This window comes from Somniosus microcephalus, chromosome 3 (genome assembly GCF_052327205.1).
Source record: "Somniosus microcephalus isolate GS21.2 chromosome 3, FLI_Smic_1.0, whole genome shotgun sequence".
NCBI lineage: Eukaryota > Metazoa > Chordata > Chondrichthyes > Squaliformes > Somniosidae > Somniosus > Somniosus microcephalus.
In genome coordinates this window covers 275,073,355-275,099,858 of record NC_140989.1, presented here as the reverse complement: position 1 = coordinate 275,099,858, position 26,504 = coordinate 275,073,355, and the positions used below count along the sequence as shown (strand labels likewise).

Sequence of the window (26,504 nt, the reverse complement as noted above, 5' to 3'; positions counted from 1 at the left end):
GGTGACAGAACTGACATTCGTGGGAGATATCCTTAGCAGTGAGGGCACCAGACCAGATCCCAGAAAGGTGTCCGCCATTGAGAATATGCCAAAGCCACAATGCAAAAAGGACATGCAGAGGTTTAATGGAATGATCAACTACATGGGTAAATTCATATCCAACCTCTCAGAAAAGATGGTGCCACTGAGACGGCTAACTGAAAAGAACATAGAATGGGAATGGAATCATGAACATGAGAAGTCGTGGAGCGATCTAAAGAAACTGCTCACAGAGGAACCAGTTCTGAGGTTTTATGACCCAGCGAGACCCATCAAGATATCATCAGATGCATCACAGAGTGGGCTCGGTGCCGTTCTTCTGCAAAAATATGACTACTGGCAACCTATTGCATATGCATCGTGCTCAATGACAGACGCGGAGACGCGATATGCTCAAATAGAAAAGGAGCTGCTCAGCATCACATACGCCTGTGAAAGATTTCACCAGTTTGTGGCAGGACAAGCAATCAGTGTAGAGACTGACCAAAAGCCCTTGATTGCATTGTTCCAAAAGCCACTAAATAGCTGTCCGCTTAGAATACAAAGAATGATGATCAGGCTGCAACGCTATACACTGAATGTGGCGTACACACCGAGTAAGCTGATGTATACAGCAGACACGTTGTCCAGAGCTGTAGACCCAAGTGAGCCCGCAAACACCATAATGGATGAAAAAGTGAACACCTACGTGGACATGATCACAAGTGCACTGCCCATAGCAGATGCAAAAATGGAGCTCATAAAGACTGAGACAAACAAAGATGAAACAATGAGACAACTGAGGAAAAGCATCTTGGATGGATGGCCCAACATGAAGCAAGACTGCTCACCTGACATGGCAGAGTACTGGAACTGCAGGGCGGAACTATCAATGGTCGAAGACATCATCTACAAAGGAAGTAAAATACTTATCCCAAAGAGTCTGAGAAAAGAGGTGCTAAAAAGGATCCATGGAGGACATCTGGGAATCGAAAATTGTAAGAAAAGAGCACGAGAGGTGATGTACTGGCCACGAATCAACCAAGATGTGACAAATGAGGTGTCAAACTGCACAATATGCCTGAAATATCGAGCAAGCAATCCGGTAGAACCACTAAAGCCACACCCAGCACCAGACAGACCTTACCAGAAGGTAGGCGCTGACCTATTCGTGTGTCAAGGGAAGGACTATCTTTTAGTCACAGACTATTACTCCCTGTATCCAGAGGTTGGTAGACTGTACACCACCACTGCAGATGCTGTGATAACATGTATGAAAGCCATATTCCCCAGACATGGCGTGGCAAGCGAGGTCTTCACAGACAACGGACCCCAGTTTTACAATGCAAGTTTCCGACACTTTGCCAAAGAGTGGGACTTTGTCCACACAACGTCAAGTCCTCACTATCCACAGTCCAATGGACTAGTGGAAAAATCGGTCCAGACAGTGAAAAGACTGATGTACAAGGCAAAAGACAGTGGAACTGACTTCTACCAGAGCATGCTTGTATACCGCACAATGCCGCTCGAGTGTGGTAAGTCACCAGCCCAACTTCTTATGGGACGTCGGCTAAGGTCAAACCTACCCATCCCGGAGAACCTCCTGAAAACAAAAGAGGGGGAGAAAGTGAGGAAGTTCAAAGAGCAACAGAAAGAAAAGCAAAAGTACTACTATGACAGAGGAACACAAAACCTACCTGAACTCCACACTGGTGACCAAGTAAGGTTCAAAGACAAAACAAACATATGGACTCAGAAGGGAACTGTCCTGAGTGAAGTTCAACCAAGATCATACACCATTCAGACAGATGAGGGTGCTGTTCTGCGCAGAAATCGTCGAGATCTTCTCAGGGGACCAGCCACAGCAGGTCAAAAGACTGATACTGTTGAACAACCTGATCGCACAGCTGAGAAATCATCATCGGAGGCAACAACTCAGATTCAAGGACAATCAATCAGAAAATCCTCAAGACACGTGAAGCCTCCTGAGAGACTCATTGAGCAAATTTAAGGACTATTGTTATAGAAGGAAGTAATGTTATCTTATTCTTTCTTCGAGTTCTAGTGTATTTACATATTTCATGTGAACACACAAAGCAAGGTTAAAAAACCTTGATAATGATAATGTTAATGTAAGTTCATTAAGTGTTACAGTTAAAATGCAGATTAATACAAAGAAAACATGTTGTTAGTTAAAAGTAAAATACTTTTGTTTTAAGAAAGGGAGATGTAATGATATCAGCAAATAGTGATGGTATTTGCCTGTTTGATTATGATGCCTTACCAGCATGTTTGCCTGATTGATTACTTATGCCTGACCAGCAGAGGGCATGTGACAGAGACAAGCAGTTTGAGTTTAGTTTCAGTTTTGTTCTAGAGGGATCACTAGCATGGTGTCTCCTGTAATGCTGTGAAAAGAGTTGAACAGACTTTAGATTAAAAGACATTCTCTTTCATAAATGTCTCGTCATTGAACCCACAAAGAAATCAATACAGAAACCTCTCTGTCAGTGGAAATTGATGCTCATGTTCGGAGTGCCACCACCCGCTCCAGGTATTGCTGCATTATTCAAATATTTCATGGATATTGGCACTGAAGATGGTATTGGACTTTGACATGGGCCTTGGCAGCATAATCCTTTTTAGAACACGACCCCAGAGATTTGTGGCCACTGGCTCAGGAATCAGATGCTGACTTTTCTGGTGCCTCCACTCCCCATTGGCAGATCCTGCTTTCAGCTCTGATGCTTTGAGGGCAATGAATGACGGAGTGCCACACTTAGAAAGAGGCTGCAAGGAAAGGTCGGGGGAGCAGGTAGCTTACCTTGGCTTCTCTGGTGAGGTTGTTAAACTTCTCCCTGCATTAGGGTTCAAGGAGCTGGCACTCACTGTCCTAGCCACCTCCCTCCACAAAATGCATACCATATACTTGATGGGTGTCTGGACACCAACCCAAAACTGAGGATCCCACTTACTTTGTATCTCCTTTAGGGGACATGTAGGTCCGGCTCCCTGAAGTTTGCCGCTTGTTTCTTTGATCTTGCTGCCATCCTTGTTGCCCAGGATGCCTGCTTCCTCCAGTGTTGCCATTGGCCTTTTGAAGCAGCACCAGGTTTTATATACTGTGGCTGCACCAGGTCTCTACCTCTTCTTCAGATATCCCCCTGCCCACTCCACTTCCCCAACACCTCCGCCCCCACTCTCCCCCCTCCGACCCCCGAAGGTATTTTGCAAGCTGTTGCCTTGAATCCACTCATGGCCCATTCACGAGTTTCCGCCCCATGTATCTGAGGCATTGCAGGCTATATATAGACAGCCTGCACGCTTCTGCCTATTCAAATTAGCTGATCCCACAATTTATAACATGGTCAGTGTCACAGCCTGAAGGCTGGTGGAAGTCCTGCTCTGCCTCAGTTCCAACAGTGCAACATCACCATCAGAATATCAGGCTCATTACGTTCACTAGTGGATCCCCTGTGATGTTGCTGATTTATAGCGTGCCGTTTTGAATGAGCTTTCTGTTGTTTGCTGAGCTCTTAGCTGGGATAGACTCTTACCTTGTGTTTCCCTTCAATAGATTCCAGAGCCTGTACTGCTTCAAATCACTGAATGCTGGGACTTGTAGGCTCAACTGTTTGTAAATTAGAGCAACAATCTGGAGCTCTCCAGGGGATATCAGAGCTGGCCCCTAGAGCTAAAGATGGAGGATAGTGGAGGCCAACAGGAGTGAGGGAGGCCAGGGCCTCGACAGCAAAGAGGCTTGGAGTGAGGTTTACTCGACTATTTTCATTGTAGGATTGGAACCTGGCTATGAGCATTTTTACTTTGCTTTACTTTTAAGAAGGTAGAAATGTAATTTTTGAGAATCTATAGCAGGGCTCCATTCTTCATGCCCTCGTATTCATCATCTATATGCTAACCCTTGGCAGCATTATTCACAACAATGGGTCAGTTTCCACATATATGCTGATCAATGATACTCTCTATCACCAGTGTTGATTCTATGTCTGTTGCTGTACAATGCAACTGCCTGTACAATATCAGGCCCATGATGAGTTGAAACATCAACAGCTTAATTTTGGCAAAACTGAAGCGTTCTGTTTGGCTTTTGGCAGCACCGGTCTAACACCAACTTCATCAGCCTCCCTGGCTGCTTGTTTGACTGAGCCCAGCCATGTGCACTCTTCACACTTTCTTTGATCCTGTTCTGAGCTTTCTACAATACATCCAGTCATTTACCAATACCGCCTTCTGCGAATACTGCCTGCTCATGCCTATCTCAGCCCCTCTGTTGCTGAAGCTTTCATACATGCCTTCATCACCTCGAGGACTGATTTCCCAAATACTTTCCTCATTGGTCTCACCAAACTCAGCCTCCACAAAATTTAGCTAATCCAGAATCTTTCTCTGCACAAAGTTCCACACACCCATCAGCTCAATCGTCACAAAATTTCACTGGCAGAAAATCAATTTCAGGTTCCTAGCCCTCATTATTAAATCCTTTCACAACCCTATTTGGGAAATCTTGGGTCCGATCTTGCCAGCCCTGGGGAGGCAAGTATGGAGGCGGGACTGCCGGAAAAATAGCAGAATTTGGGGGTGGGTGCCCAACCCGCCCCCAACCCGCCTCTGTGCCATCTTGCCAGGAGACGGGTAGCCGACCCGCACTGGGTCCCGTCTCCTTGGAGGCGGGAAGGAGATTAGTGACACTTAACTGCCTGTTAGCAGGTAGTTAACAGGCAGATAAGAGGATTATCCCCATTTTGCCCACACAAGTGCGGGCTTCCCGAAGGCTCCAAAACCCGCCTGGGTCACCGAGGCAGGTAGTGGGTCGGAGGGGGTCGGAGGGGTCGAAAAGTGCACTGTGGAGGTGAGTGATGGGTGCAAGTGTGGAGAGGTGAGTATGTGAGTTAAGTGGAAAGTGTTAGAAAAAGTTTACTTATCTTTGTTTCTTCCTGCAGGCTTCAATCGGTGGGTATGCGGAAAGTCTCGCACCTCTGCGGCAGAGGTGACAGATGGCCGTTGCAACAACCATCTAATTTCTGCTAAATAAAGAGGTTTGATGAGGTCTTGAATTCAAGAACTCATCAAACTACAGAGAATGGCAGTGTTTGACAGCTTCACAGAGCTGTCAAACGATGACTATTCATCTTGACACATGAAACGTCATACACTGACATTCTGTCACCGGCTTTCCCTTAATTGGCCTGCTAAACCTACTGGGCGGGCTTAACAAGGTCCATCAAGGGAAAATAGCGTGGGTTGGCCAGAAGTTGATGGAGGCGGGACTGAAACCCGACAAGTGGGAGTCCCGCCTCCAAAACGCCCCATTAGCAAAATCTAGCCCCTTATTTCCGAGGCTGAACCTTCGGTTTCTCTAACCCTGGATTACTGATTGTCCTCAATCCGTTCTGCTTCACCATCGGAGGCTGCTGCATCAGCCACCATGCTCCAGCCATCTAGAACTATCTTCCTAAACCTCTTGCCACTTTAAAAAAAAATTGTTCTCGGGTTGTGGGCAACGCTGGCAAGGCTGCATTTGTTGTCTGTCCCTACTTGCACTGAGAAGTTGTTAGCGGACCGTATTCTTGAACATTCTTGGACTACTTTATGCCACCAGTGGCCTTTGGGGTTGTTCTGGTACTTCCGCAGAACCTCTTGCTTGCGGGGCTCCAATGCCTGCTTTCTTTGAGTGTCCTTTTGATTTTGTGTCTAATAGGCCAACGTGAAGGAAAGTGAGGCGGGAGGCTGGGAACCACCCTGTGGTGTATGTAACCTGTTCCACCTTAAGAGAACTTAAGCCTGTTCCACCTTAAGAGATGTACTACTTTCTCTGGCTGCTGTATACGTAATACCGGTGGTAACCACCGGTATATAAGTACTGTGTAGTGATATTGTATTTAGTATAGTCCTGACCTCCAACTAGTAAAGACCTGTTGAACTTTATTCTTGTAGTCTGTGTCAGTAATTAATCTTAATACAACTGGAACACACAGACTTAACAGTGGCGACGAGTCCGATTCTTACCCTGCGGCAGTTTATATCCACGGCGGCTTCGTCCACAGAACGGGCGTCGAAGAGAGGCATCCACCCTCATCACCCTGCTGGAAGACACGTCGCGCGGCAGGCATCGAGAACCCGGAGTGCAGAAGACATCCTGAACTCGAAGCCTCCATCAGCGGCAGTCAGCTATCTTCTTTCTGCCTCGGTGGTGGGTAAGCCGGTCAGCGACGCGAGCAGAAAGTCGGCCGCGTTGGCTGTACAGACGGGGGGAGGAAGACGGAGGAATAAGGGCGGTGAGATCGATCGCGACCGGAGATAAGGGCCGGGCCGCATTCGGGCCGAAAGGCGCAGCGCGGGGACATCGATCGCGGCTGGTGATAAGGGCCGGGCCGCTTTTGAGCCAAAAAGGCGCAGCGTCTGGGGCGACTGAAGGCGCGAGAGCCGCGGTGAAGGCGAACGCAGCCGGTGCTAATAACCGGGCTGCAAGAAGGGCTGCGAGGCGCGACATCGGGGAAGCGCGAATGCCCGAGGGAGCCGCGGTGAAGCGGAGACAGCGTCGGGGGAGTTACTAACCGCTGGGAAAGGGGAGCAGCAGCGGCACGCCAAACGCCATTGCAGCCAGTGGGTAAAGACCGCCAAGCGCAGGAAAACCGCCATTTTGTAGGCGGAGGACGAAGACAAGAGCGGGAAGCCGCCATCTTGGGATAAAATAAATTGCAACGATGCCTAAACATGGGAACATTGATACCTTTGATGGCGACATCGAAGATTGGGCCATGTATGTAGAACGCATACAAAATTATTGTAAAGCAAATAAAATCCCAGATGCAGAGAAAGCACTAACTTTATTGAACTTAATGGGTGCGAAGACATACGGGCAATTGAAACACCTTTTATCACCAGATGAACCGGCGGATAAGACGTTCGAGGAGATTGTTACTGTCCTGAAAAATCATCTAAACCCCACGCCGCTGATGCTAGCGGAACGATTTAAATTTTACAGCAGAAGGCAGCTGAAGGATGAAAGCAATGCTGAATATTTAATGGAATTGCGTAAGCTAGCAAAGTACTGTCAGTTTGGAACGGGACTAACAGACGCGCTAAGAGATAAATTTGTGTGTGGATTATTAAAAGAAGATACACAAAAGCGACTGCTCGAGGAGAATGAGCTGATGCTTGAGAAAGCGGTCACTATGGCAGCAGCACACGAAGCCGCAGTGAGAGGCACGGCAGTAATGCAGTTACGGTCACCGGAACACAGTACAAATAAATTGGGTTTGAGTACTGTAAAATGTTATCGTTGTGGAAAGACAACACACGATCAGAACCAGTGTTGGTTTAAAAACCAAGAATGCAGAACGTGTGGCAGGCTTGGCCACATAGCTAAAGTATGCCGGTCAGGAAAGAAGACCAGCAACAAAAAGTCACCGCAAGGAAAATACATAAAGGTGCACAAGGTGACAAAGACCAGTTCGAACGAACAGAAGTCAGATTCAGACGCTAGCAGTAATGAACTGGGTAGCTTAAGAGTCCACAACGTTAGTAAGGATGCAGATCTCCAGACAATTTGGGTCACTCTTCAGATAGCAGGAGTCCAAGTAAAGATGGAATTGGACACTGGATCGGCATTGACGGTCATGAATAAGAAAGATTACAAAAGGTTATTCCAACATATTCCCCTACGGGATACGGAGATTATATTGAAAACATACACGGGGCAAAGAGTGTACCCCATCGGAAAGATAGAGGTAAAAGTCGTCCACAAGGGCGAAGAAAGCCAAGTAATGGACTTATATGTGCTACCTGAAGGAGGTCCACCACTACTGGGACGGGAGTGGATTAGGAAAATGAATATGGACTGGCACTCCTTAAAAGCACTAACGGTAGATTCCGGGGAAACAGATGTCAAACCTAAACGATTGTCCAAAATATTGGATGATGCTAAAGAGGTGTTCCAGCAAGGACTGGGAACACTGAAAGGAATTACGGCAAACATCAAGATTGATGAACATGCACAACCAAAATTTTTCAAAGCCAGACCGGTACCCTATGCAATACGACCTACTGTAGAAGCGGAACTGGAAGCGCTAGAACGTTCAGGTGTACTGTCTAAGGTAGATTGGAGTGAGTGGGCTACGCCCATTGTTCCCGTTATGAAACGTCCTTCGAGCAACAAGCCAGGAGAACCAGGGAAGGTTCGCATCTGTGGAGATTTCAAGATCACCGTTAATCCGGTGCTTCACACGGTGCAGTATCCGCTTCCGCGGATTGAGGATATTTTTGCTTCGTTGTCTGGCGGGAAACACTTCACCAAGATAGACCTGGCGCAGGCGCACTTGCAGATGGAGGTTGAAGAAGAGTCACGCCAGTACCTCACGATCAACACGCATAGAGGTTTGTACCGGTATAATAGGCTGGTTTTTGGAGTGGCATCGGCTCCGGCAATTTGGCAGAGGGCCATGGAGCAGGTATTACAGGGAATTCCAGGCACACAATGTTACCTGGACGATATTCTGATTACAGGTGATGGTGATGAAGAACACCTCGCAAACTTGGAACTGGTGCTCAACAGACTGAAAGAGTATGGACTTAGAGTTAATCGGCAGAAATGTGAGTTCTTTCAGAAGCGGATCTCGTACTGTGGTCATGTCATTGACTGGGAGGGGCTTCATAAGTCTCCTGACAAGATAGAGGCAGTTGTAAAGGCTCCCGCTCCGGATAATGTCTCTCAGTTGAGGTCGTTTCTGGGATTGATTAACTATTACCATAAGTTTCTACCGAATCTATCCACGGTACTGCACCCGCTGAACGCTCTTTTACAGAAGGGGGTACCATGGGAATGGAGCGAAAACTGTAAGAAGGCATTTCGCAAAAGCAAAGAATTGATCACCTCAGAGGAAGTGTTGGCTCACTTCAACCCGACACTGCCTATTCGGTTGGCTTGTGATGCTTCTCCATATGGTATTGGGGCAGTACTCTCACACAAGTTGCCAAATAGCACGGAAAGGCCAGTCGCGTTTGCATCCAGATCATTGACCTCCGCTGAGCGCAACTATGCGCAGATCGATAGGGAGGCTCTCAGCCTTGTATGGGGAGTGAAGAAGTTTAATCATTACCTGCAGGGCCAAAAATTCACACTTCTGACAGACCATCAGCCGTTGGTATCCATTTTTAACCCTAAGAAGGGTGTTTCGGTGATGACAGCACAGCGACTCCAGAGATGGCCCCTTTTCCTAGGGGCACATCAATATCAAATAGAATTCAAAGGTACAAAGCAGCATGGCAATGCTGATGGGCTGTCGCGCCTGCCACTACCTGAAGCAGAAGAGACGACGAAAGTTGACCCTGTTGAGTTATTTCATTCGACCATCATCGAGTGTTTACCAGTCACCAATGCAAGTATTGAAAGAGAAACCAGGAATGACCCGACACTGTCCCGAGTTTACGAGGTGACAGTGAAGGGATGGCCAACACATGGTGATCCTCTGTTACCGGCATTCTCGGCAAGGCGAGACCAGCTGTCCGTCTGCCATGGTACTTTGATGTACGGGACAAGAGTGATTATTCCTCCCAAGTTACGGGAAAGAGTTCTAAAGGAACTGCATGAAGGTCATCTGGGGGGAGTTAAGATGAAAAGTCTTGCTAGGGCTTATGTATGGTGGCCGGGCATTGACCAACAGATAGAGGAGTTGACAAAAAGCTGCGCTGGGTGCCAAAAAGTGCAAAATGCACCTCCGATCGCACTGCTACACCCATGGGAATGGCCTTCAGCCTCATGGCAATGCGTACATATTGACTTTGCTGGTCCATTCATGGACTCCATGTTCCTAATTGCGGTGGACGCACATTCCAAATGGCCAGAAGTGATCAAGATGAATACCACTACTTCAGAAAAGACAATTGCGGTGTTAAGAACAATATTCGCAAGGAACGGATTGCCAGAACAGATATGTTCGGACAACGGACCACAGTTCGTGTCGGAAGAATTCCAAAAATTCTTAAAGAAGAATGGGGTGAAACATTATACCTCTGCCCCATATCATCCGGCGACAAACGGGTTGGCCGAGAGATTTGTCCAAACATTCAAAAAGGCCATGAATGATGATCAGATTCCGTTACAACACAAGGTGGACAATTTCCTAATGGCATATCGAAACGCCGCTCATGCAGTGACTAACCAAAGTCCTGCCATGATGTTTTATAACAGGAGGTTGCGGTCCAGGTTGGACTTGTTAAAACCAAATGTGCGGAGGGAAGTGGAAAACAAACAGTTCCGGCATATTAATAACAAGTCCACTCGAAGTTTCGACGTAGGACAACCAGTGTTGGCAAGGGGCTATGGAAATGAAAAATGGCAGTCCGGAACAATTCGGGCCAGACAAGGACCTCTGATGTACACAGTAGATATTGGTAACAATGTGATAAGGCGTCATGCGGATCAACTGGTAGAATCAAGAGCAAGGGTCGAACCCATGGTTGCGACAGAGACAACTGTGGAAGACGTTAATGAACCTGAAGCATCTACCTCGGCAGGGACTGTACCTGATGATGACGTCCAATACATAGGAAACCAACAAGAAGAGTCACCTCAGCAACAAGAATCAGAGACCACTGAAAGGCGTTATCCAAACCGAATCAGAAGGCCTCCTGAAAGACTGAACCTTTGAACTGTTTATACCTGAAGTTATATATGTATATATGTTATGATGTTATGTTAAATGGGGATATGACTGTTAAGCTAAAAAGGGAGGATTGTGGTGTATGTAACCTGTTCCACCTTAAGAGAACTTAAGCCTGTTCCACCTTAAGAGATGTACTACTTTCTCTGGCTGCTGTATACATAATACTGGTGGTGACCACCGGTATATAAGTACTGTGTAGTGATATTGTATTTAGTATAGTCCTGACCTCCAACTAGTAAAGACCTGTTGAACTTTATTCTTGTAGTCTGTGTCAGTAATTAATCTTAATACAACTGGAACACACAGACTTAACACACCCCTTCACCAATATCTCTGTCTATTACAGATAGAGGCCCAGCTTTACCCGCTGGGGGAGCCCTGGAAATCCTGGGGCAATTTAAAGGAAGCACAGAGTCAGTGAAGCAGTTCTCTATCCCTTATTCCTACTCATCAATAACAATGAAAAGATTTGTTCTAATATGTTCCACTTATCAATGTGAATGCGTGGGTCATTGTTTCAAAGGAAGAGAAAGTTGCACAACACAATAATGTTACATTTTTGCACAAAGCATTCTTGTTGATTTGTTCTATCTATTTGATGGTGTGCTCGGTTGTAGCATTCATGCCTCTGAGTCAGAAGGTTGTGGGTATTATGTCCAAATAAACACTTGAATTTGTGTGGTAATAACTAGTTACTTTTATTTCCTGGCCCTCTAGAATATTTTGACAAAGAGTAACAAAGTGATGCAAGAGAAGACATTGGAGTATAATTGCTGCAATGTGCTTACTCCCATCAGGAGACCATATAGTTTTCAGTTAACAATGAACAATTTGAAAGTACCACGCATATCAGTGGGTTCAAACCCCATTCCAGACACTTGAGCACATAATCTAGGCTGACACTTCAGTGCAGTACTGAGGGAGTGCTGTACTGTTGAAGATGTTTTCTTTGAGGCCCTGTTTTACCCTCCCAGATGGATGTAATAGATCACATGGCACTATTGAAAGAAGAGCTGGGGAGTTGTCCCAGTGTCTTGGCGAACATTTATCCCCCAACCAACATCACTAAAACAGAGTAACTGGTAATTTATCTCCTGCTGTTAGTGGGTCCTTGCTGTGGGCAGATTAGCTGCTGTGTTTGCTTACATTACAATAGTGACTATGCTTAAAAATAATTGATTGACTGTGAAAGTTGCTATAGAAACACAAGTTGTTCTTCTTGTTCTTGTTCTTCTTCACCTGATTGGAATGAGTCTAAATTCCACCTGTGGCAGAAGGCAGTGATTCTGGCTGACTCCTGATTTAATTTGGCTCTGAACCTGTGCATTTGGTTACATTAATAGACTTGGCACTGCGCTGAAAAACGTTTCTGCCCCAATAAACGTAGACTGGCCAATTCAGATTAGTGGAAATCCATCCAACTTCCAATTCTATGTTTGACAGAAAATGGGTTGAGATTTCACTATACGGGGTAAGAATGCCTCTGGTCGCTCTGCGTAGTGACGTAAATGTATTCGTGCAGACTTCCTCTGTTGGGTATTTCTAATGAAATCTTTAGAATATGCTTGTGGTTTCACTAGAAATACTGAAGTGGAAATCTTCACAATCACATTCCAATAACCCTACATGTAGTGGTCAAAGGAATTGTTACCATCATTTGATGCCCTTATTTGCAAGTTTCAGCCTTAATCAAAATAAGTGGATGTGTGATTTATGTTCCATTTGGAATTATTCCTAGAGGGCAATGAGATTGCTTTCAGAATAAAACAATAACTTGGATTAGAAAAAAGTTCTGTCTCATGCATTAGTTTCTCTAATTTTGGCTTTATTTCTTTAGGAGTGCTTTCCTAAGTTGCTCCTTTTACTTTTTTGTATTTTGTTTTTAGTTTCCCCCTTTTATTCATCTGCTTATCCTGAGGTTTACAGCTAAAAGGGCAGGTAGACAATTTGCATCCAAGCTACTGTCAATACTCGTAGCCAGTAACTAAGAGGTGCCACATACTGCTCCGAAATGACTCCGAAATGCTCTCCCCATCTCTGGAATATTCCAGAGCCTCTACATGCATCTCCCTACTTGGCCTGTCTCAGGTTGGGAACTGCATGAAGCAAGATTTGAACTTAAGCCCATCCCTGATCTGTAGCACCAAGCATTAGTGCACTGAAGTTCAGTACCACTGCGCTGCCCCACCTTCTCTTTTTATGGTTTATAGTGATGTATCAAAATATATATACTCAGTTGTTCAAACAATTTGAGATGCAGTGGTAGTGTGTATCTGAATTATGCTTTACAGCCTACATGCTATCTTTCAGGAGCCAGCGGAAACTGGGAAAGTGATCTATAAACAGGAAGTGATACAATATGCAGAAGAATTCAAGAAATGGAAAGATCGATACATTGTTATAAAAAATGACAATAGCATCGAATGCTATGAAAACAAGGAGGTAAGTAACCCTTCGCTCCTGTTTGCTGGTTTGCTACTTTTGGGGCAGTAGCAAAACAGAAAATTAAAGCAGAGCAATAATGTTGTGCTGGAATGTAAAGTTAAGTGTGTGCACCACTGACAGACGCAGGGCTGCAGACTTTCTTTGTAAATAGCAACACCTGACTGTGTGAGATCCTTATCGTCTTTTTTTGGCTTATGTTAAAGGTTCTCTTTGATCTCCACATCAAGCATCCTTTCTATACTTGTAATTAGTGTTAGGTGACCTCATACTTTGTGGTATCCAAGTAGCACTCTGCACGGTGGTGCAATAGGGCACAGAGTCAGCAGGTGATTACATTGGTCGTAAGTTACATCTGTGCTCTTGTACTGCTGGCATCATTTTGTCAATGGAGTTCCCTGGTACAGGAGGTGGAGAGAGGTTAGACAGCCATGCAACCTATTGTAGTTGAAGGGGCTTCTCCTCCTCTTTTATATAGAAACTAGCTGGAGTGCCCGGCGGTGCCGAGGCTTTTTCGAGGGCATGTTGTTGTTGGAAGAGAGAGAGAGCGCGACTGGGGGGGAGAGAGAGAGCGACTGGGGGGAAGAAAGAGAGCAACTGGGGGGAAGAGAGAGAGCAACTGGGGGGAAGAGAGGGCGGGGAGGGAGAGGGCGGGGAGGGAGAGGGCGGAGAGGGGGAGGGGCGGGGGCGGGGGGGAGGGAAGGGAGGAGAGGGGAGGGCGGGGTGGGCGGGGAGGGGGGGCGGAGGGCGGGGAGGGGGGGGAGGAGGGGGGGAGAGGAGGGGGGGAGAGAGACAGAGGGAAGGAGAGAGAGGGCGAGTGGCCCGCGGCCGCAAATAGAGCCAAGCCCCGAGAACAGGTGTGAGCCGGCTTGAGGCTGAGAGACGGCCACGCCCGGTTGGCGGGGTAACCCTTCCCCCCCTTCTGAGCCCCCGTCCTCCCGAGCACCGGCCGCGTCGCCCCGCCCCGCACTCCACTCCCGAGAGCCTCGCTCTCTGAGCCCCGCCCGCCCCGCAGTCCCGAGAGCCCCGCTCTCCGAGCCCCGCCCCGCACTCCCGAGAGCCCCGCTCTCCGAGCCCCGCAGTCCCGAGAGCCCCGCTCTCCGAGCCCCGCCCGCCCCGCAATCCCGAGAGCCCCGCTCTCCGAGCCCCACCCCGCCCCACACTCCCGAGAGCCCTCCCCACCCGAGCCGAGCGCCGAACAGAGAGAGACGCCGCGTCACAGCTGCTCCTGCTGCGCGCGCACCCTGACCCTCGTGGCTGACTCCGTTGCCCCGGCTGGGGGGGTTGGGGGGGGCGTGGGGGAGCTTAGAAGAAGCCGTGGGAGAATTACCTAGGTCGGGCCTGGCTGGGCAAGAAACACCCAGGCTTTCAGGCCTAACAAAAACGGGGAAAGGTAGGAAAAAGAATCTTCAGGTTATAGAAAATATTTACAAATGAATGAAGTTTTTTTTAAAACAATTTAATAAATTCAATTTTATTTTGCTGGAAATGTATATTTGAAAAGAAAGACGCAGAAAGCAGGAAAAAGAATGGAAGCAAGATGGCGGCTACTCACCTCGGTTCAGAACGATAAGACCTCGAGGTCACTCTGTCGCTAATGAGCGGATAATGAGATGCTAATGAGCGGAATGTTGAAGGTTTTTCGGATACCACGGGCGCGATTTTAGACCGGCCGAAACGTAAATACACTTAAGACCATTTTGGAAAGGTAAGCTTTCTTTTGACGTAACGCACGCGTAGGTACGCTCTGTAACTTTTGAGCGCATAGCCAGACAAGCACACGTGAGGACAGACAGAATGACAGACAGACAGACAGGACAGACAGATCGACCGATTTATATATATAGACTAGCTGAAGTGCCCGGTGGTGCCAAGGCTTTTTCGAGGGCATGTTGTTGTTGGAAGAGAGAGAGAGAGAGCGACTGGGGGGAAGAGAGAGAGCGACTGGGGGGAAGAGAGAGAGCGACTGGGGGGAAGAGAGGGAGGGGAGGGGAGAGGGAGGGGAGGGGAGGGGAAGGGGGGGAGGGGAGGGGGGGAGGAAGGGGGAGGGGGGAAGGGGGAGGGAGGGGAGGGGGAGGGGGGAGGGCGGGAGGGGGCGGGGGGGAGGGGAGGGAGGGGCGGTGGGGAGGGAGGGGCGGTGGGAGGGAGGGAGGAGAGAGGAGGGAGGGGAGGGCGGGGGGGAGGGGAGGGGAGGGAGGGGAGGGGAGGGCGGGGGAGGGGAGGGGAGGGGGGGGGAGGGCGGGGGGGGAGGGGAGAGGGGAGGGAGGGGCAGGGGGAGGGAGGGGAGGAGGGAGGAGGAGAGAGGAGGGGGGGAGAGGAGGGAGAGGAGGGAGGGGGGGAGGGGAAGGGGGAGAGTCTGATCCCCACCCCCCGAACTCCCGAGGTTGGCCCCCCCGAGACTCGCCCCCCCCACCAAGCAAGCACCAAACTCCGGAGGCGCGATCTTCCGAGCACCGGCCTCCCGAGCTAGCTTCAAGATTGCGGCTGTGCGAGACAGCCGGCGGGCCCGGTTGCCAGGGTAACCCTTGATGCTCACCAAGCCCCGCCCCCCCGGCCGAGCCAGAGAGAGGGACGCCGCGTCTCAGCTGCTCCTGCTGCGCGCGCACCCTTTAGTAAGGTAGCGGCGCTGGGCTGAGGCCCGCCCCTCCAGCCTTGGAGTGGGGCCGGGAGGTGCCTAGCTCGGGCGTGGGTGCGGAGGAGAGGCCGAGGCTTCGAGGCCTACCTGGAAAAACGGGGAAAGGTAGGAAAATTAATGAGGTTAGATAAGTTAATGACTTTCTAAATCATTTTTTTTTAAAACAATATGTGTTTTAAAAGCAACGTTTTTTTTAAAGACGCAGAAAGCGGGAAAAAGAAAGGAAAAGTTTGGAATCAAGATGGCGGCGACGCACCTCGGTTCAGAACGATAAGGCCCGCCCACACACGCACCGATTGGCTCGGCGGCACACGCCAGCAACCCGGCGTACGATTGGTCGAGCTCGAGGTCACTCTGTCGCTAATGAGCGGATAATGAGATGCTAATGAGCGGAATGTGAAGGTTTTTCAGATACCGCGGGCGCGATTTTAGCCCGGCCGAAACGTAAATATGCTTAAAACCGTTTTGGAAAGGTAAGCTTTCTTTCGACGTAACGCACGCCTAGGTACGCCCTGTAACTTTCGAGCGCATAGCCGCCCAGACGCACACCTGCAGACAGACAGAAGGACAGACAGAAGGACCGATTTATATATATAGACTAGCTGAAGTGCCCGGCGGTGCCGAGGCTTTTTCGCGGGCATGTTGTTGTTGGAAGAGAGAGAGAAAGCGACTGGGGGGAAGAGAGAGAGCGGCTGGGGGGAAGAGAGATAGCGACTGGGGGGAAGAGAGGGAGGGGAGGGGGGGAGGGGGAGGGGGGAGGGGGGAGGGGGAGGGGGGAGGGGAGGGGGGGAGGGGGAGGGGGGGAGGGGAGGGGGGGAGGGGGAGGGGAGGGGGGGAGGGGGAGGGGGGAGGGGGAAGAGAGGGAGGGGAGGGGAGGGGAGGGAAGAGGGGGAGGGGAGGGGAGGGGGGAGGGGAGGGAGGGAGGGGTGGAGGGGGGAGGAGGGAGGAGGAGAGAGCGGGGGGAGGGGAGGAGGGGGGTGGAGGAGGGAAGAGGAGGGGGGGAGGGAAGAGGAAAGAGGAGGGGGGAGAGAGGAGGGGGGGGAGAGAGGAGGGGGGAGGGGAGGGGAAGGGAAGGGGGAGAGTCCCCGAGCCCCCTGATCCCCGTCCCCCCAAACTCCCGAGCCCCCTGGTTGGCCCCCCCAAGACTCGCCCCCCACCCCCGAGGCTCACCCCCCCCCCCACCAACCAAGCACCGAACTCCGGAGGCGCGATCTTCCGAGCACCGGCCTCCCGAGCTGGCTTCAAGATTGCGGCTGTGCGAGACGGCCGGCGGGCCCGGTTGCCAGGGTAACCCTTGACGCTCACCAAGCCCCGCCCCCCGGCCGAGCCAGAGAGAGAGACGCCGCGTCTCAGCTGCTCCTGCTGCGTGCGCGCGCACCCTTTAGTAAGGTCATGGCGCTGGGCTGAGGCCCGCCCCTCCAGCCTTCGAGTGGGGCCGGGAGGTGCCTAGCTCGGGCGTGGGTGCGGAGGAGAGGCCGAGGCTTCGAGGCCTACCTGGAAAAACGGGGAAAGGTAGGAAAATTAATGAGATTAGATATAAGTTAATGACTTTCTAAATCATTTTTTTAAAAAACAATATGTGTTTTAAAAGCAACGTTTTTTTTAAAGACGCAGAAAGCGGGAAAAAGAAAGGAAAAGTTTGGAATCAAGATGGCGGCGACTCACCTCGGTTCAGAACGATAAGGCCCGCCCACACACGCACCGATTGGCCCGGCGGCACACGCCAGCAACCCGGCGTACAATTGGTCGAGCTCGAGGTCACTCTGTCGCTAATGAGCGGATAATGAGATGCTAATGAGCGGAATGTTAAGGTTTTTCGGATACCGCGGGCGCGATTTTAGCCCGGCCGAAACGTAAATACGCTTAAAACCGTTTTGGAAAGGTAAGCTTTCTTTCGACGTAACGCACGCGTAGGTACGCCCTGTAACTTTCGAGCGCATAGCCGCCCAGACGCACACGTGCAGACAGACAGAAGGACAGACAGAAGGACAGACAGAACGACCGATTTATATATATAAGATAATAAATTTGTATTTGCTGATTATTGGTGGTAGAATGACAATAATGACAATGCACAATACCAAATTAATTACTGCACCTTTAATAACACATGATGGGCTTCATTTGAGCTGCTTGAATTTTTTTTAAATTCCTGAATTTTTTTTGTACTTAAAACATTGTTGACAGTCATTTTTAGAATTCCATTTCAGCCTGATTAAATTCCATGAAACTGACCCAAAATTAACTAAATCTTCAGGAAAGGCTGTCTTAATCTATGCACTGACACAAGCCCATATGTAATAAGTTTCTATAAAGGGACACTGTCATCTGGTATTTGGCGATATGATGATGTGAAGGACATGACTTCATGCCACTGCAAACCGCACCTCATTGTACAGATTTAATTTATGTTTCAAGAACCTGATGTATCATGAAAGTTTGTGCTGCAGTAAGGATTGCAACACCAGGGAATTTCACAATAGGTCTGCTTGTTCCCTTGCTGGTTGTCCATAGTTGCAGATTAAATCGGGCAGCTGGTAGCTGGAATGCTACCAATTTTATACCCCAATGTAATTTCCAAAAAGTGGGACCAGCAGCAGGGGAAGCCACAGCCTCATTTAAATATTAATTTAGGGGTGTGTCCATTCTGGTGTTCAGAACCTAAATTGCAACCATGTGACATGAGCATTCAGGGTTGCTAGGCAGTCGTAAATAACTGGTGGAGAGGACACAATGTTAAGACAGGTATATTTCAGCTACTTCAGAGACAGTTTGGCCCAGATTTTGTGGTAAAAATAATGGTGAGGCTATCAGCGCTCACTGTTATTAAAGAGTAAGTCGGACAGCACATTCCAGTGACTGCACGTGCGCGGTTAAACACGGAATCTGACTGGGCATGGAGACACACCATTGCTTGCTCTGTTCACACAGGTCCCAGATCCCCTGTAGAGGGCGCCGTGCTGTTTTGGATTTCTTATCACTGCAAGTTCTAGTGCAAAAGCCCATAGAAAGTCTGTGGGCTAATGTAAGTGTAATGAACGGCGCGCACCATTCGTTCACTGCTGACTGCAAAATCCAGGCCAGTGATGTGTACATTGTAGCTGAAGTAAGACTGTACTTTGGTAAACTTGTAGCCAAGTCAACACTGGATGACTTTGAGAGGTCATCATGTAATCAATCCTATTAACATGTCACAAATGTTCCATTGAAATAATGTGGGGTGTTTTTCCTTCCCACTGGTTAATCCTCCAATATAGATATAGAATTCCATGTTGCAGGAAGTCTTCAGGCTCTGATTGTTTCCCCTCCATCTTCATCCCCTCATCTTCTCCTCAGTTATTTCTGTAAAGTAAATGTTAGTAAGAACCCTCTTCATTGATCACTAATGATTGCTAGTTGCTACATGTATGATAATGCAGTTAATGAGCACTAGTATGCATATAATTCCTGGTCCAACAGTCCCTAGTTGTATCTTATCTTATTTGTTGAATGTAACTTGTTGTGTTGTACTTGATTAGTTCATTTGCACTATTACACTACATATTTTCTCTCTTTACAAAAATCTTCTAAAATAGCACTTAAGTAAGTCCGAGTTATTTTTCTCAGAAGAAAAATGAATGGATCTTAATTTTTCTTTTAAAAGACTCATCATTATAACAGGGGAGCCTTTTAACCGCCAGCCGCCCATTTCTCATCTGGAAAACGGGTGACATGCAGTAGAAATTCTGACGGGAATCTTATTTGCCCGCCTTAATCAATTTTATGGTAGGCCTATAATTGGGTGATCAGCACTCCCACCCAAAACAGCAGGAGGCTATTTAAGTATTTAACACTTGTTGTAGGACTCCGATTACAACTTTCAGTGAGAAATGGGCGAAGCATGCACGACACATGCCAGTCCCACTTTCTCCAGGCGTTGAATGGCCGAATCGATCATCCTTAAAGGGACCACTGGAGAACTCTCCCAAATGTTAGGTGTTTTGTTAATAAGATCTTGTGGGAACCAGAGGATCAGGAGTACTTCTCCAGGCTCCACAAAAATCCTCCGGCCCACTGCCGGCCCGTTCTCCTCACCCGGCATCCACTCCTCCCCCCCCCCCCATCCCCCCACACCCCCAAACAGGCCTTACCTGCCGACTGGTTCCCAAACAGTCTGGCGAGCTGCAACGGAGTACCTGTTTAACGCCTGCAGCTCGCTGCAAAATGTTAGAGGCCTGACCCTGAAAGTGGTGCAGGCCTCCCGACTGCCTCGTTGGGCGGGCGCACCACCCGGTTGGCATCCAACCCGAAAGTCTCCTTCATATTGAGCTAATTCCCAAATTTTCTTTGCCTGGGAACACAAAGATAATTGTTTTTAATGAAAATATCAGAACAATTCCAACAATAATGGAGTATTCCAACCCTGCAATAGCTTCAAAGTATCTTTCTGTGGAACATAGCAAAGGTCTGTGTAAATAAATATTTGCTTTAATACAAATTTTAAAAACCACATTCTAGAATTGATGTAGGCGCTGACTGCTCTTTCTGTGTTATTGTGTATCTGCGTTAGGCCTATCAGAAAGGAGGAGGCCCAAAATGTAAACTGCTTCCAACTGGTTGCAGAGTGCTGACATCCATGGTTGAATATGCCCTCTTGGTGGATAAATATTTCCCCGACCCAAGTGGTGAGTAGCACTGAGTTGTTGACGTTTTGATGGCAGTTCGATTTCCGCAGCTGTTTTAGTACAAACCAATACTAAGTTCATGTCATTCTGGAAAAACAAACACGTCACACAAGCACCGACAAGTATTCATGTTTCTAGGTGGTAGAGACCTTGGTAACTTTTCATTTGAAAATAAAGGCTCGTAGATTTTAATGCGGAGGTTAGGGATGGCATTAAAAGGGAAATTAGAGACGCGTGCAATAAGGGCACAGCAGCTATCATGGGTGACTTTAATCTACATATAGATTGGGCTAACCAAATTCGTAACAATACTGTGGAGGAGGAATTCCTGGAGTGTTTACGAGATGGTTTCCTGGACCAATATGCCGAGGAACCAACTAGAGATCAGGCCATCTTAGACTGGGTATTATGTAATGAGAAAGGATTAATTAGCAATCTTGAGAGAACTGGTTGGCAGACAGAAAGCAAAGAGTTGGAATAAATGGGTCTTTTTCCGAGTGACAGGCAGTGACTAGTGACCGCAGGGATCGGTCCTTGGACCCCAGCTATTCACAATATATATTAATGATCTAGACGAGGGAACTAGATGTAATATCTCCAAGTTTGCAGATGACACAAAGCTGGGTGGGCGTGTGTGCTGTGAGGAGGATGCCGAGAAACTCCAGTATGATTTGGAAAGGTTGGGTGATTGGACAGAAGCATGGCAGATGCAATATAACATGGATAAATGCGAGGTTATCCACTTTGATGTCAAAAACAGGAAGGCAGATTATTATCTGAATGGCAATAGATTGGGAGAAGGGGAAGTGCAATGAGACCTGGGTGTCCTTGTGCACCAGTCGCTGAAGGTAAGCATGCAGGTGCAGCAGGCGGTTAAGAAGGCAAATGGTATGTTGGCCTTCGTAGCGAGAGGGTTTGAGTACAGGAACAAGGATGTCTTGCTGCAGTTGTACAGGGCCTTGGTGAGACCACATCTTGAGTATTGTGTGCAGTTTTGGTCGCCTTATCTGAGGAAGGATGTTCTTGCCATGGAGGGAGTGTAACGAAGATTCACCAGGCTGATACCTGGGATGGCAGGAATGACGTATGAGGAGAGATTGGATCGTTTGGGCTCATACTCGCTGGAGTTTAGAAGAATGAGAGGGGATCTCATTGAAACTTATAAAATTCTGACAGGACTGGACAGACTAGATGCAGGAAGGATGTTCCTGATGGTCGGGGAGTCCAGAACCAGGGGTCACAGTCTAAGGATAAGGGGTAAGCCATTTAGGACTGAGATGAGGAGGAATTTCTTCACCCAGAGAGTGGTGAACCTATGGAATTCTCTACCACAGAAGGCAGTAGAGGCCAATTCATTAAATATATTCAAGAAGGAGTTGGATATATTTCTTAAGGCTAAAGGGATCAAGGGATATGGGGAGAAGGCAGGGACCGGGTACTGAATTTGGATGATCAGCCATGATCTCATTGAATGGTGGAGCAGGCTCGAGGGGCTGAATGGCCTACTCCTGCTCCTATCTTCTATGTTTCTATGATTACATACTTGAAATTCCAAAATCTATATTAGGAAAGACGAAGCTGAGAACCATTGGCAGGTTTAGATTGGGAGGTAGGGGGCAAGAGGGAGAATGAGTTGACTGAGCAGTAACGTTAGGTAATATCAGTAAGTTGGAGAATTATTTTTTTGTAGTAGGCAAGGCCATTCAGAAAACTACCAAGGAAAGAGTCTCTCATGATTCAGTTGGAAATGTACTGCTCATAGTGGAACTGAAGAATATGGACCAACAAGGTCCCAAGGTTTGGTTCCCATTTTGGTTTAGCTGAACAGTGGTGTTCCCCAGGGGTCAGTTCTAAGACCACTGCTTTTCTTGATATGTATTAATGACTTGGATGTGGGTGTACAGGGCACAATTTCAAAATTTGCAGATGACACAAAACTTGGAAGTATAGTGAACAGTGAGGAAGATAGTGATAGACTTCAGGAAGACATAGACAGGCTGGTGAAATGGGCGGACAAGTGGCAGATGAAATTTAACGTAGAAAAGTGTGATGTGATACATTTTGGTAGAAAGAATGGGGAGAAGACATATAAACTAAATGGTACAATCCTAAAGGGGGTGCACGAACAGAGAGACTGGGGGTATATGTGCACAAATCATTGAAGGTGGCAGGGCAGGTTGAGAAAGCAGTTAAAAAGGCTTATGGGATCCTGGGCTTCATAAATAGAGGTATAGAGCACAAAAGTGTGGAAATTATGATGAACCTTTATAAAACACTGGTTCAGCCTCAACTGGAGTACTGTGTCCAATTCTGGGCACCACACTTTAGGAAGGATACGAAGGCCTTAGAGAGGGTGCAGAAAAGATTTACAAGAATGGTTCCAAGGATGAGGGGCTTCAGTTACGTTGATAGACTGGAGAAGCTGGGGTTCTTCTCCTTGGAGTAGAGAAAATTGAGAGGAGATTTGATAGAGGTGTTCAAAATTATGAGAGGTCTGGACAGAGTAGAGAGAAACTGTTCCCATTGGCAGAAGGGTCCTGAACCAGAGAACACAGATTTAAGGTGATTGGCAAAAGAATCAAAGGCAACATAAGAAAAAACTTTTTTACGCAGCGAGTGGTTAAGATCTAGAATGCACTTCCTGAAAGGGTGGTGGAGGCAGACTCAATCTTATCTTTCAAAAGGGAGTTGGATAAGTATCTGAAGGAAAATTTTTTGCAGGGCTACGTGGATAGGGTGGGGGAGTGGGACTAGCTGAGAGTCACCACGGGCTCAACGGGCCAAATGGCCTTCTTCCATGCTGTAACTATTCTATGATTCTATGATCTCAGGCAAGGTAGTGGTTGGAATGGTACAATTGTCCCAGGTGTCCCTGAGCTAGGAATCCTGGCTGATTTCTGCCTCTTCCCTACACTCTCCCTGCTCCTGCCCCATTCCTTCCTGTGGTAAATATATGCACTGTTGCTTACTGCACTAGTCATCTGAGCTGTACAGACCAGCACAAACCATGTGGTTTCTCTGCTTGCTGGCCTGAACGGACCTTTCCCAATGATGAGGACATTCGCAGCCATTTGTTGTTGCTGCTGCTGTGGAGTCCATCAGGGGCTTTAGCATAAAGATGTCACTTTTTGGAACTTTTGATCATTTTTCCATCAAAAGGATTTGGAAATGATTCAATTTAAGTGTGTTTTTCCAATTAAAGTGAGTTTGCACAGCTCTAAAATCTGACAAAGGACAGTAAATAATTAATTGGCTCATCTCAGACTCCCATCAGGGCTTCATACCTGATGTGATGTGAAGGACAGGATGGGTTGTCTGCTGAGAATCCTCTCTTGGTGGGGGGGTGGGGGGGGGGGTTGGGGGGGGGGGAGGAGTGAGGGAGATAGCTAGTTTAATTGACGGGTCCACTGGCCAATCTCTGATCAGGAGAAAAGTCAGAGGGATGGCCCCCAACTTTGATGATACACAAGGAGAAAAATGGACACAACTGGAAAAAGTCAGGATGGTCTGCTCAGAGAAAGGCTAGAGAGGCTGAGGTAGTTTTTTTGCAAGCCTAATGCTGACCAAACCTCTGTAAACCTTGGTCTATTTCAATGTTAGACTGACCAAAAGTAGTATTAGTCAGTCCACTAACCCAGAGCAGGTCAGCATGGCTCATTATTATTCACGAGGAGAGGTTTAAATGTTAAGGAAAATTGTGCGGTTTCTATAATGCAGGGTCGATCAGCAGTGCCAGTTTTATGCTCGGATGACAAGTTGAAAATATACCCCCTCGTCTTACTAAAGTTTTATCAGTCTGCCCATTGAAAGATTGAAGAAGTCCACTTGTGGGCACGTGATAGACACAATATCCAGTTCAGATCACAAGGGGGTCCTATTGTTACACCCCCAGGTTACACTATCGTATAATTAGATATTGGGTACAGGTGAACTCCCAAACATAAGAAACACAGAGTTCACTTATGGGACTGATCAATGCCACTGAATTAACTAAGGAAGACCCCAAATGTGTAAATGGGGCTATAAGCCATTGTTAAAGGTGATTAATAAATGGCCATTCTATTTATTCTTCCTTTCCTAATAACATCAACTCTGTGTTTATATTTACACAGCCAATGGGAAAGATGGTAATCAGAGCTGCCTCATTAACCACACCCAATACCCAGTGTATCTGTGGCACCCATATCGAAAGCACAGCTACTTCTGTTTTGAGAATGAAGAGACACAGCAGGGATTTGGGGCTGTCCTTAATGACTGTATCCGACACCTCAATTATGGTAGGTTTGATGAAGTGAACTAAAACCTATGTATGAGTGGTAACATTCTCTCGATCTTCTTGGGATCATAATCTTACTGCTACTGAAAATCAATAGGCTTGGTACACTCCGGAAAAGAGATATTTTAGCAAGTTCTGTGGTATTTCAAAACAAACTCCAAATGTAAATTAATGACAAATTGGACAGTATCCATTTTGTTGAACCTCTCTTTTGGTGTTCAAAGGGAAACCTCTGTCAAGGTGATGGGGGGAGGGAAAGTACTTTTAATGAGGCAAATGGCGTGACTACAAAAGGTAAATCATGCTTGACTAATCTACTGGAATTTTTTGAGGATGTAACTGGTAGAATAGATAAGGGAGAACCAGTGGATGTGGTGTATTTGAACTTTCAGAAGGCTTTCGATAAGGTCTCGCATAAGAGATTAATGTGTAAAGTTAAAGCACATGGGATTGGGGGTAAGGTACTGTCTTGGATAGAGAACTGGTTGGCAGACAGGAAGCAAAGAGTTGGAATAAACGGGTCTTTTTCCGAGTGGCAGGCAGTGACTAGTGGGGTACCGCAGGGATCGGTGCTAGGACCCCTGCTATTCACAATATATATAAATGATCTAGACGAGGGAACTAGATGTAATATCTCCAATTTTGCAGACGACACAAAGCTGGGTGGGCGTGTGTGCTGTGAAGAGGATGCAGAGAAACTCCAGTACGATTTGGACAAGTTGGGTGATTGGGCAGATACATGGCAAATGCAGTATAATGTGGATAAATGCGAAGTTATCCACTTCAGTGGCAAAAACAGGAAGACAGATTATTATCTGAATGGCAATAGATTGGGAGAAGGGGAAGTGCAACGAGACCTGGGTGTCCTTGTGCACCAGTCGCTGAAGGTAAGCATGTAGGTGCAGCAGGCGGTTAAGAAGACAAATGGTATGTTGGCCTTCATAGCGAGAGGATTTGAGTACAGAAGCAAGGATGTCTTGCTGTAGTTGTACAGGGCCTTGGTGAGACCACACCTTGAGTATTGTGTGCAGTTTTGGTCGCCTTATCTGAGGAAGGATGTTCTTGCCATGGAGAGAGTGCAGCGAAGATTCACCAGACTGATACCTGGGATGGCAGGAATGACGTATGAGGAGAGATTGGGTCGATTAGGCTTATATTCGCTAGAGTTTAGAAGAATGAGAGGGGACCTCATTGAAACTTATAAAATTCCAACAGGACTAGACAGACTAGATGCAGGAAGGATGTTCCCAATGGCAGGGGAGTCCAGAACCAGGGGTCACAGTCTAAGGATAAGGGGTAAGCCATTTAGGACTGAGATGAGGAGGAATTTCTTCACCCAGAGAGTGATGAACCTGTGGAATTCTCTGCCACACATGGTCAGTTAAGGCCAATTCATTAAATATATTCAAGAAGGAGTTGGATATATTTCTTGAGGCTAAAGGGATCAAGGGATATGGGGAGAAGGCAGGGACAGGGTACTGAATTTGGATGATCAGCCATGATCTCATTAAATGGCGGAGCGGGCTCGAGGGGCTGAATGGCCTACTCCTGCTCCTATCTTCTATGTTTCTATGACTTCCCAGTAATTGTCACATGTAAATATTGGGTATCAGTGAGGCTGTGGTGAGGTAATCAAAACTCATTTCCTTGACTGGAAAGTAGAATTTTAAAATGTTATATTAATTGAAAGGAGAAGGGAAGCAGTGGCTACATTGCAAATGCTTCTCCATCTACCGAGATGTTCCCCTTTAAGGATAGATGTTTCATACTGTGCCAAGCAAAAG

The 26,504-nt window shown here is 47.5% G+C and overlaps 1 protein-coding gene across 1 annotated transcript in view; it reads left to right on the top strand.

Annotated features, from left to right (window-relative positions):
- LOC147121973 (protein Niban 1-like) overlaps positions 1 to 26,504 on the top strand; it is a 190,864-nt gene that overhangs the window by 62,238 nt on the left and 102,122 nt on the right. The window contains 3 exon segments of the mRNA XM_085982571.1: positions 13,014 to 13,145; positions 20,330 to 20,444; positions 24,557 to 24,721. Coding sequence (XP_085838697.1) covers positions 13,014 to 13,145; positions 20,330 to 20,444; positions 24,557 to 24,721 — 412 coding nt within the window.